This window comes from Oryzias latipes, chromosome 9 (genome assembly GCF_053564925.1).
Source record: "Oryzias latipes strain Hd-rR chromosome 9, Olatipes_Hd-rR_3.1".
NCBI classification, from domain to species: domain Eukaryota; kingdom Metazoa; phylum Chordata; class Actinopteri; order Beloniformes; family Adrianichthyidae; genus Oryzias; species Oryzias latipes.
The window spans coordinates 26,381,768-26,392,587 of record NC_136245.1 but is presented as its reverse complement, the minus strand read 5'-3'; the positions used below and the strand labels follow the sequence as shown (position 1 = coordinate 26,392,587).

Below are 10,820 nucleotides of genomic sequence, written 5' to 3'. Positions count from 1 at the left end.
CATTGTAAATATAGTTTTACAGATTTTGCTCTACAATTGCTCTTCGACACAATCTTATTATTCTTATGCATATAGTGTTAATAAGCTACCGTAATAAATCAATAATATGTAAAAAATAATTCGATTTGGACAGAATAGGTCAGTAAAACAAAAGAGCATGAATAAAAATACACATTTAATATTTCAAAAGATGAAAAATGTTAATGTATTAATGTATGAATTTCAAAACATTTGTTTTTAAAATTTTTTTATTGAATTTGGCTTTACATCAATTTTAGGAGCCTCTTTATTTAGTCTGTTATCCAAATTAATATGTAGGTGTAAAACAAATCCTAGGAAATTTAGTTGACTTAATTGGTTTAATATATTCTTAATTCCAAATCAAGTTGAAATAAAAAAAAAATTTCAGGATATTTTATTTGCTCTTTGTTAAATCTAAGGATAAAAAAACTAGGTGACATGCATGCAGTCTATACAGAAAAAGTACTATTATTCTAACATTCTTGTTCAAAAGTTTGTCACTGACATTTTATTTTTTGAGCATTTCGAGTGAATACTCCATTTCCCATCATTCAACCCCGGTGGCGTGTGCGCGCGCAACAAAGCTCTCAGCCAATCGGGTTTGTCTATGCGCAGACTACCGGGAAAGGAGGGAAGTTCAGTTGTTTAACTCCGTGGAAAAACAGCAATGTCGGCACAGCTGGAGACTTGACGAAAGTATGAGTATTGGCGACTTCTGCTCTGCTGACATGTTAAGATGACACCTACTGAACTTGCGTAGCTGTAAGTTTTAATTTGACGTTTCTGTAACTACGGTTACACGACTATGAGTAATATGCTCTCGAGTTGCTAACAAGCTAGCAAAGAAAGAATGTGTCAAGAATTATTAGTCAGATTTTCTCTGAGACATGCTGATGCTCTTGCCACCGCGTTGTTTGTTAAATAATTTGACGCAGATTTTTGTATGTACGTCTTTTGCTTAAATCAAAGATTTTTAACCAAATGTACCTTCAAACGTGGAATAAGTCACTGACATCCTGCGGTTCATCGCTGCAGGTACACATTACTGCTTCTAATTTACTTACTGTGCAGGGTGCCATCATGTGATGTGGACAGGTATGTTTAATCTTACTCATATATGTAATAATTTTCAAATAATTGGCAAATATTTGCTCCACGGTTTTTGGATTTGGATTTACCTTTAATATCCTGTTTGACATGCTGTAAACACAGATGTGATGTTGGAAATTGATGTGTAGCATATTTGGTAGTACAGAAATCATGCAAACAATCTCCCAATTAGAAGAGCAAACACAGTAAAACCCCAAATCAAACAAGCTAAGCCTGACAAATCTTCAAAATAAAAATATTTGACCAGTCACATCTTGTTCCTGCTCTGAAATGTTCAAGTCAACATCAGTGCTGCAGGCATGCTATGCTATATAAACTAATATACCAAGGGAATCAGGCTGTGGAGAAGCATTTTTACACTTTCACTTCAGATTATTTTGTTTTACACATAGCTTAGGGATGAAACATTCAGGGACACTTTATGCTACTATAACAACTGCTGCGCTGAACTTGTCTTTCTTTTTTATCTTAAAAAAGGCAAAAAAAAAGTATTCGTTTATAATTTGGTTTGGCTTTTTCCTCCCTTAAAATGAGTATTTATATATCCACATCAGAGTGCCATAGGGGCTTTCCAGCAGAGATGATGGCAAGACTTTAAACAAATCTTGTGTAACCAGGTGATCATAAAATCTAACTCTATGATGTGCCACACAGACCTGTCATTATTGTAAGGAACAATAAATACACACATACCATCCACAGGCTATATTTAGTCATAAAATGTATCCTCATCATACACATCCTTGCTATTAAAACCCCACACTTTCCTGTCTCCATACGTATAAGTTCATGAATTCACTTTTCATTTCCCGGTAGGTCATAGTTTGTCTGAAGCTTAATATTGTTAAATGTATACTTGTACTGAATTACCATATTTGCTGTTACAAGAGGCAATATTTATTTATATAATTACATTTCATAATAAAGTAACTTAAATGTGAAAAGTTTTTGTTTAAACCTGAAGGCCATATATATGTATAATCAATTTTATAGTGTAAGATTTTTATTTGGAATTTCTCTGTCTCGTAAAGATGAGTTCTTCTTGGCTTTAGATAGGCTGTTTTACTGTTTTAGCTTCAAAATGAAACCAAATCTTGAGCAAACTCAAGAATTGATTTAATTTACACCCCTTAATTGTTTGTTACTTATAAAGAGCTCTAACTGGGAAATTTTGGTTTGAGGGTGCAGTAAATCCACACTAGACTATCGTTATGTCATTTTCACTTTTTATTCATTTTTCACTCTTTCTGAGTTTAATGATTTTGTTTCCAGATAAGTGCTTCAAATCCATTACATTTTAAAACTTTTATGAGGTTTAAAGCTTATTCAATAAAGATGTTTGATTGTCATTATGCTATTAACATATTGATGCGCACAGAAACAAAACATCTGTGTTGTAAGACTATGGCTGAATCCAAATTCTTCCCCTACACCTACGGCTTCTCCTTACCCCTCCAGTTGTAGGGGCATTTGGTGCGGTGGTGTTGTCCAAAATAGTTTTTTTAGGGGCTAGCCCTAGTGGCCGAGGGATGCCGAAAGAGAAGTACTTGCATAATAATCTCATCTGGCACACACCCAGATCTTTCCTAACTAAATTTCTTCATTATATAGAAATTCTAAATTAACACTTCGATTTATAAAAGCCAGAGTCATATAGGTTAAAATTATCTAAGCTCTCATACCAAAAAATTAAATAGAATTAAGCTTAGATTATGCAAGATTTCTTTTCTGTAACACTTGTGCTTTACTCTGGTTTTATGTTTTATAGGATATTTCTTTGCCTTGGAAGTTAATTTGCCTGCACATACAACATGACAGAGCTGCAGCAGCCATTGAGCCAACTCCAAGAAACTTCAGAGCCTTTGCTGGATGCTCAGAAGATGCAGTTTTGGCTGGATAAAGCTGTGGCCTGGGACCAGGCTGGCGGTGCACACGCTCAGAAAGATATCCTCCGACATTTGAGGGGCCTGACGGATTTCCTCAAGCAAGTTCTCGCACAGATCAGCAACATAGTAAGCTGCTTTTGCAATAAATTGACAGTAAAAATTGCTGAGCTGTTGGTTCTTGTGAAAAAATGCTCACATACCAGTTAAAGCTCCACTTCACTAATATCTGTTGTAATAGCATTCCCAATGGTCTTTTAATTTTGATTATGGCATCTTGAGCACAAATCAATAACTGTGTTTTTTTCTTGGACATAGTTTCCGCAGAGCACACGCACTCCCGCTAGCTTACAGCCCCTCACCACCCCAACCTTACATTAACAGTGCAACAAAAATTGTGGAGAATTGTGGAGCTCTCCAGTCTTACAGTTTTCAGTCAAATCCCAGCTGCATGTTGATGCCAAAGAATGAAGGAGAGCAGGAATCCTTATTTACTGCCGATTAGGGCTGCATGATATGAGGAAAACTCGCGATATGCAAGATAAGTGATAAATATTGCGAGAACGATATCATTTGTGGTATATGAACAAATAGCAAAACAACCAAAAACATCATTCCCATTTCATTGCAACAGTTTAAAAATTATATTCCAAATGACCCTCGTCGACATACTGTAGGAGGCCAACATCTAACACAATAGGGCTCCATCTGATTGGTCAATAACGTGACAGGGTTCATCCGATTGGTGAAATGAGTAAAGGGATTTATTTGGTTCTTTAAATGCTTCAAGTTGCCATAAGATTGTTTTAGCACATTGCGATATGAATATTGCACAGCTAGATATTGCGATAACCATAAATTTGCGGTATATTGTGCAGGCCTACTGCTGATTGTAGCCTCTACATCACAACTACAGGTTTTTCCCAACAAAGTATTTTTGTCTGCTCCTGATTCACAGTGATTTGATAGTAGAAATACTCCAAAATGCAATTTTAAGCTTAATTGTTTTTATACATGTCCTCTATCATCAGAAAAGCGCCACAAAAACATGTTAAAAACACCAAAAAAAAACACAATTTTCATTGCAGTGGGTCTTTAAATGGTCTGTATTCATAACGAGGACTAACAGGTCTGTTTCAGTCGTATCACCAAATAAAAAGGAATCGATTGCATACATTAGGCTGACCTGCATTCATTTGATTCTTGAACAATTAATTAAGTGAAACACAAATATGTCCATTACACATGGCCAAACACACATGCTCTTTCAGAGTCAGTGTTTGAGCAGTTAGTCCGGCAGAGTAACAGAAGGTGCTCTGTGCTCTGCAGAGGCTGTGTATAACTGGCTGGCAGAGGCGCAATGTTGAGTTAGTCAGGTAATAGCCGCGCTGGGACCTGGAGCGCTAACCTAATGTATCCCCATATCAGATCCAGCAAATCTGGGAAAGGGGCCGAGGACAGGAGGGCTGCAGTGTTGCAAGATTTCACTGCTGGGTTCTCTGTCCAGCTCCCTCTCCTTAGGATATCACCATCTCTAATACATTAAAAGCATGATTTATTTTGTCACAATTATTGCACTCCTGCCACTTTTGAGCTACATAATTTACTGTCATTCCTCTGAAATGATTAAAATCAGTCTCATTGTCTCAGTCTGATTATCACATTTCTCTGCAACCCAATCATATTTTTGTAGATGAAAGCGCTTACTGTCAAATCACTTTTCGCTCTCTTTTTGTGTGAGCATTACTTTGGCTGTGCGTCATAAAGAGGCGTCACAGTCCGTGGAGCCGTTGAACGAGAAATAAATAAAGAGAGAGAACGGTATAGCTTAATTGGGTTGAAATCTTTTTTACTGGCAGTGGGCTCATAAAAGAGCAGCCGAGAATACCCTGCCTCTTGGCAGACTTTTGCCTCCTTTGATGACTTTAAAGCTTTCTTGTGGCTTTTGGCCCACGATGAGACATTTTTGTATTGTTAATTTGCAGGTTTATACATTGTTAGAAAAGCAGAGGATGTTTTCTATCTTGATATTTCCTTTTGTAATTGAATGGTAACAATGTTAGAAATGTGGTTTGTTTCGTCATATTTATCCATGTATTTGAAGTTGGAGCTAACGGTAAGCTTATCGAACTGGAAAAAGACAGATAACGTATCCGCTAAGTCGTTTACTGCTGCATTTAATTTTGAATAAATCAATGTATACAGAAGCTTAAGGAGTGCATTGTTGGGTGGTATTTGGTACGGTTGTCTTGTTTTATCTCATAGGGCTGCATATGAGGAAAACTCGCGATATGCGATACTAGTGATCAGGATTGCAATGATACATGAATACAAATAGCAAAACAACAAAACATTTTTTTTCCATTTCCCTGCAGCAGTTTAATTTAAGAGTCAATAAAACTTAAATTAGACTCCAAATGACCCTCGTCTTCAGAGGAGGCAGGCATCTAACATAAAGGAGTCCATCCGATTGATCAAATGCATAAAGGGATTTTTTTGAATCGTTAAATACTTTAAAAATGTTCTTGATGTCAGATTATATTAAATATGATTTTGTTTTTCGATGATCTCTGAGGTAATTTTTCCAGCTCTGTTGGTACTCTCCTCTGCATGTTCATTAGCAGAAGTGTTTCTACACCGTTTACTTTCATTTGACGAAATTCTTGCTTCATTAAGCTCCTTGGCTTCAACATAATCCGACAGTTGTTTCTGAGATGCCTTTGTGGCTAATCAAAACAAGATCCATGGCTTCAAATTCCACATGTAATTACAGATATTACTGACAGCTCTTTGATGCTGATTGTGCCCTGGAAGTCAGTCATAATTACTTTGTGTCGTGATGGCTTTTTTTTTTTCCTTAAAGGCATTCCTGTACTTGCAGAACATTGAATGGTTTCTATTGTAAGTGAGCATTCCTTTTCTGTTGCATCAACACACAAATAAACACATGTACACACATTCACACAAACACACCGTTTACCATAAACGATCAGACTAATCGGAGGGCCCACATTGAGGCCTGTGTAGCGGGCAGCAATAGTTGTAGGGGTTGTGGGGGTATTTAGTGGAATTCTGCTAGGGCCTATTACCATTATGCTTCCCATTAATGGTGATGTCATACTCTTGAATGAGTTAAGTCAGTCTCCTTGACAGGGTAAAGCTTTTGAAACCTAAAGGCCTAAAGCTGCATCATTTTCTTTTCCCGCCTTTTTGTTCAATATGTTTTGATGCAGCTGTGTCCACAATGGTACAATATTCTATTAATACAAGGATAGAAAATGTTTTTTAATGCACAAGTTTATGTTTTTGCCATTTAATCATTTACAGATTAAACTTGTGAAGAAATATTATGGATGAGGGATTTCTTTCACTTTGCTGACCTACAAGTCATAATAAATAAGGACTTCTGGCTTTAAATAGCTTTGTTGTGCCAAGAACCAATACTTTTTATACTTAAGTTCACCTCCTTTACATCTTGGTTTTGAAAATGTTGATTTATTTAGATTAAATGTTGGTGGTCATTTATCATTGGATTAAAAAAAATGCAATGTATGCGAGTCACGATTAAGGGCGTCCTGTAAGCTGTAGAAGCATCTGCCTTAGTTTAAAACCTCCATGTCTGTTTTGATTGAATCACATGCTTTCCCAGAGGTATAGAAGTATTTAAATTGAAACCATGTACGGCATGACATCAAATCTTTCTCTCGTTCTGAATCTGTCTTTCTCTCAGGGCTCCACAGCAGAAAGCATGAAGGAGCTGCCCTTTTTGGGCCAGATTGTAGGCCGCCTGTGCTGGAACCCTTATGTCACTGTGGGAGGTGAGCGTTTACTGGATACTCAAGCAGTAGTTGTTTGCTGGACTCCCTGGCAGACAACAGTAAAAATGATGGTAATGATTTAGACATGGTGTGTAATGAGTTGTGTGATTATGCTTTGTCTGTAGATACAAACAGAGGGCTGCTCCTCCAGTGTCTGTGGGGACTGTACTCCGAGAACCCTAGCAATGCTGTGGAAAGAAAAGCCAACCAGTGGATTAGGGTAAGAATTTGGCCTTTTAAATCTGTTAATGTAGAACCCATCATAGGTCATCCATGTTCATTTGACATTTCTTTCATGCAGAAGTATGAGGAGGACCATGTCTTGTATTTTTTATCTACATTGTATATCACAACACAAAGAAATAATACAGATTAAGTGACTTTCCAAAAAAGTCAAACTTCTTTAATCATCCATGGTAATATGTAATTATATGTTCATACTGGTGTTAACACTTCACTACTTGATTCCTCAGTTTGATGCCATTAAAAGAAAAAATATTATGGTTGTAGTGATTGCAAGTGGAACCAACCTATAGGTAACCCTACACGAGATACGGCAATCCCCACACAAAGACTATCATGTCCTCTCACAGATACGACAGTCTTGCTCATACTGGGTCTGGCCGAAAAATCGATTGAATTAATTAATTCGAATTTTTTGTTACGGGTGATTTAAAAAAATAACTAATACGAGTTTTTGTGTAATGGCGTATTTTTGGCTCCCCAGAGCTTCCGTAGCGTTAATTTCACACGGCAGTATGGGAAGCGACAAACGACAACATAATAGCACACACGAAACAGCAAGCGACTACGTACATGGCTCCCGGTGAGAGTGGGAAGTGTGTTCCCAAAAAAATGATAAAATCCTCTGTTGTTTGGAACTGGTATGGGTTTGCTGCCACAGACTTGGAGAAAGAGACCCCAGGCAGCAGCACCACAAACCTATTCCAACACCTGGGGAAAACCTTTTATTACTGTTCTCCTTCACTCCGTAACTCCAAACATGAATGCGTGCGCACCCCCAACACTTGTGCACGCTCTTACTCACTCTCGGCACGCGGTCCTTCCAAACGCAGCGTGCTGACACACATACACATACTCATTCTAAAACACCTATATAGTTAGTTCATTAGTTAGATCAGTATTTTTCAACCAGTGCGACGCGGCACACTAGTGTGCCGTGGGAGATGGTCAGGTGTGCCGTGGGAAATTGCCCTCATTCACTGATCTAAAAACATTTTCCATCTCCAGGATATCAGCTCTTTGTTCATCCAAACAGGCCCTGATAAAACACTGAGTAGTTAGGAATATGAAAGATTGTAAAATTATTTTTTCTTTGTGTTTATTTGATTATATTGAAGACATTTTGATAAGATTGACGGTAACGCGATTTAGCCGCAGCTGCAGCTGTATTAAGAAAAGTCCCGCCCCTTTAACTGTCTCCACCAACCATTCTTTGAGGCTTAATTGCATGTCATCAGTCTGACCAATCAGAAGTGGTTAAAGTCTTCACTTCCTTGTTCAGATTCTACTCATAAAGTCTCTCAGTTCCAACAATAATACCAGCTAAAGCTCGTCTTTAGCGGTGTAGCTTTCCACAGAATCCAGTGTCAGACCGTGGAACAAGTGAACAAAACAATGAAGCTCAGAGACGCTAGTCTGTTTGCGTTCGGCGGCTATTCGCATTACATTTCCCATGATGCATTGGGTTAAAGTGACAGCATCTCAGCGCACAATGAGTCGTCCTTGTTAAACGTCTTGAAACCACAACGAAGACACATCAAAGAGTTTTTAAATCTTCTAACGTAACATTTATTACATCTTTTGGAAAAAAAAGCTGCAACTTCCAGCTTTTTCTGCCACAATTCTCACAAAAATGCATGTGAGATTGTGAAGCTCAATACAGACTATGAGTTTCTCCTTTTTTTTCTTCTTTTTTTTTGGATGCCGTGGCTCAAAAAAGTTTGAAAAACACAGTTATTTGTTAATAAAGAATACTGCGTTGTAATTATTACTTGTACCGGTATTCATTTGCGACGCGGCCGCTGGGGGATTTTGTGTTCGGCGGGGGGTGCGTGGGTGCGGTTGACTGCGACTCCTGCTGCTTCATCACCGCGGTGATCAAAAATCCCACACTGTTACAGCTGTAGTTTATATCTTGTGGGACACAAAAAAACGCGACTTCTCCAGTACCGATAGCAGAATCGTTGAGGTCAGATCTTACGGATACTGCGTAAAGAGCTGATATCCTGAAGATGGAAAATGTTTTTAGATCAGTTAATGAGGGCAATTTCCCACAGCACACCTGACCATCTCCCACGGCACACTAGTTGAAAGACACTGGTCTAGACTACAAAATGTGACTCAAAACACAGCTGAGACTTTGATTTCAAGAGTGTGTTCATTTATTTATTATTCATCCCAGAAATGGGGGTTACATTTGTCTTGCGTTTGATTAAATAAAAGCAAAATTTGCTTTAACTTAAGTTGTCTGCCGTTTGTACTTAGTGCTTTCCTTAAGTTGGGGGGGGGGGGGGGGGGGGGATCAGGAAAAACTTGGAAATCGAATAAAAGAATAAAATAAAAACAGAGATTTTATTTTATTTTGAGGCCATATCGCCCAGCCCTAGCTCATACACTGTCAGAAGTCAGAGCTCTGTCTCCTCGTGTGGTCACCAGTGGGAACATCTCCAGAGTTCTTACAACACTTCCTGGATCCGTACACCTGACTCTCATTCATTCATCAACCACAGCATACTTAAGCTCTGCACTGAGATGAGCTCAGTGCGAAGTATTGTTCGTGTCTCTCTGCCTTCTTTTCTGAGTGATATATTTGGATCTGATCTTCTGTCTTCTGACCCTGTTTCTGACTGTTTGCCTGCAGCCTGCCCCGACTCTCGCCTGGATTCTGAGTACCCCGTCTCTCCTCTGATAATCTCATGCCCTCATGTTATTGACCCCTGCCTGACCCTGATTTAGCTTTCTGGACTTTTAGCTGAGCAAATGAACCTGCTGCATTTGGATCCGGGCGTCGGCCTGTTCTTGTGACACACACTTTTCTACCCTTTCTGTCTGTGCTGTTTGTCTTTTGATTAATTTAGCCTCAACAAATCTTGGTAATTACTATTTGGTCTTTTAAAAGTAAGTCTTAAAGATCCACTGTGATGAAATTATTTTTTTGGTGTTTTTGACAAGTTCTGATAGAATTTCTCTGATGATGGACATATTTAAAAAAATTCAGCTTAAAACTTCATTTCTAATTATCATTATTTATTTATTCAAATTGTTGTGAATCAGGAGCAGATGAAGAAATGCAGTTTTAAAAAGAGCTTATTTGCTACATAGAAAATACGCTGGGTGGGCCACAAACTCCCTGCTCCAAGCTCTCAATGACGGGGATGGGAAGGGAGGCGGAGTTACTCGGGGCCAATGGTCTCGCCCACATCTCAGAAACAACTTTCTAATGAACTACTGCTGCTCTGCACAAACCACTTGGAATGCTTTTAAAATGGCTCAAAAGATGATGAGAGTGGGTGATTAAACTCACCAGATGATCTTTGACCTGCAAAAGAGACGGCAGACTTGCTTGAGTTTTAGAGGTATAGCAACTGTGGTAAAGTGTCATAGTTTGTTAGGAAGTCTAACGACACATTTTTGATTTTACCTTACTTATTGAAATAGCTTAGTTTTATGTAAGATTTTATGTCTGACTGTTTATGTTTTGTTTAAAAGACAAACACAAGAATTCACACAAAAAAAGTCACACTTGTAATCAAAGTGTGACTCCATGTAGCAAAAAAGTGAGACTGTTGAGCATACTTTTTGGATATAGTGTGGATATATGTAGTTTGGTGCTGGTCAGAAAACGCAGCACTATTCAAATGAGTAGAAAGGGCTAATAGTTGGTTTAAGACGCAATACTGATTACTAGTGAACAGCTTATGGAACCTTTTTTTACTAAAATGTTTCATGTTACTGTGGGGAAGAT

At 38.2% G+C, this 10,820-nt stretch overlaps 1 protein-coding gene across 18 annotated transcripts in view; it reads left to right on the top strand.

Moving 5' to 3' along the window:
* Positions 1-620: 620 nt before the first annotated feature.
* The window catches only part of fancc (FA complementation group C), a 31,271-nt gene continuing 21,071 nt past the window's right edge, over positions 621-10,820 (top strand). For 5 of the 18 annotated variants that reach the window (XR_013658175.1, XM_020705805.3, XM_023958349.2 and 2 more), the window contains exons 1-4: positions 629-783; positions 2,900-3,143; positions 6,745-6,832; positions 6,958-7,052. Coding sequence is in view for 17 of the 18 variants with exons in the window: in XM_020705805.3 (XP_020561464.1) it covers positions 2,943-3,143; positions 6,745-6,832; positions 6,958-7,052 (384 nt within the window). In the remaining variant the exon portion in view is untranslated. Of the gene's footprint in view, positions 784-1,056; positions 1,117-2,899; positions 3,144-5,877; positions 5,916-6,744; positions 6,833-6,957; positions 7,053-10,820 lie in introns of all 18 variants that reach the window. The other 13 variants (XM_078953134.1, XM_078953131.1, XM_078953133.1 and 10 more) reach the window with 9 other exon arrangements.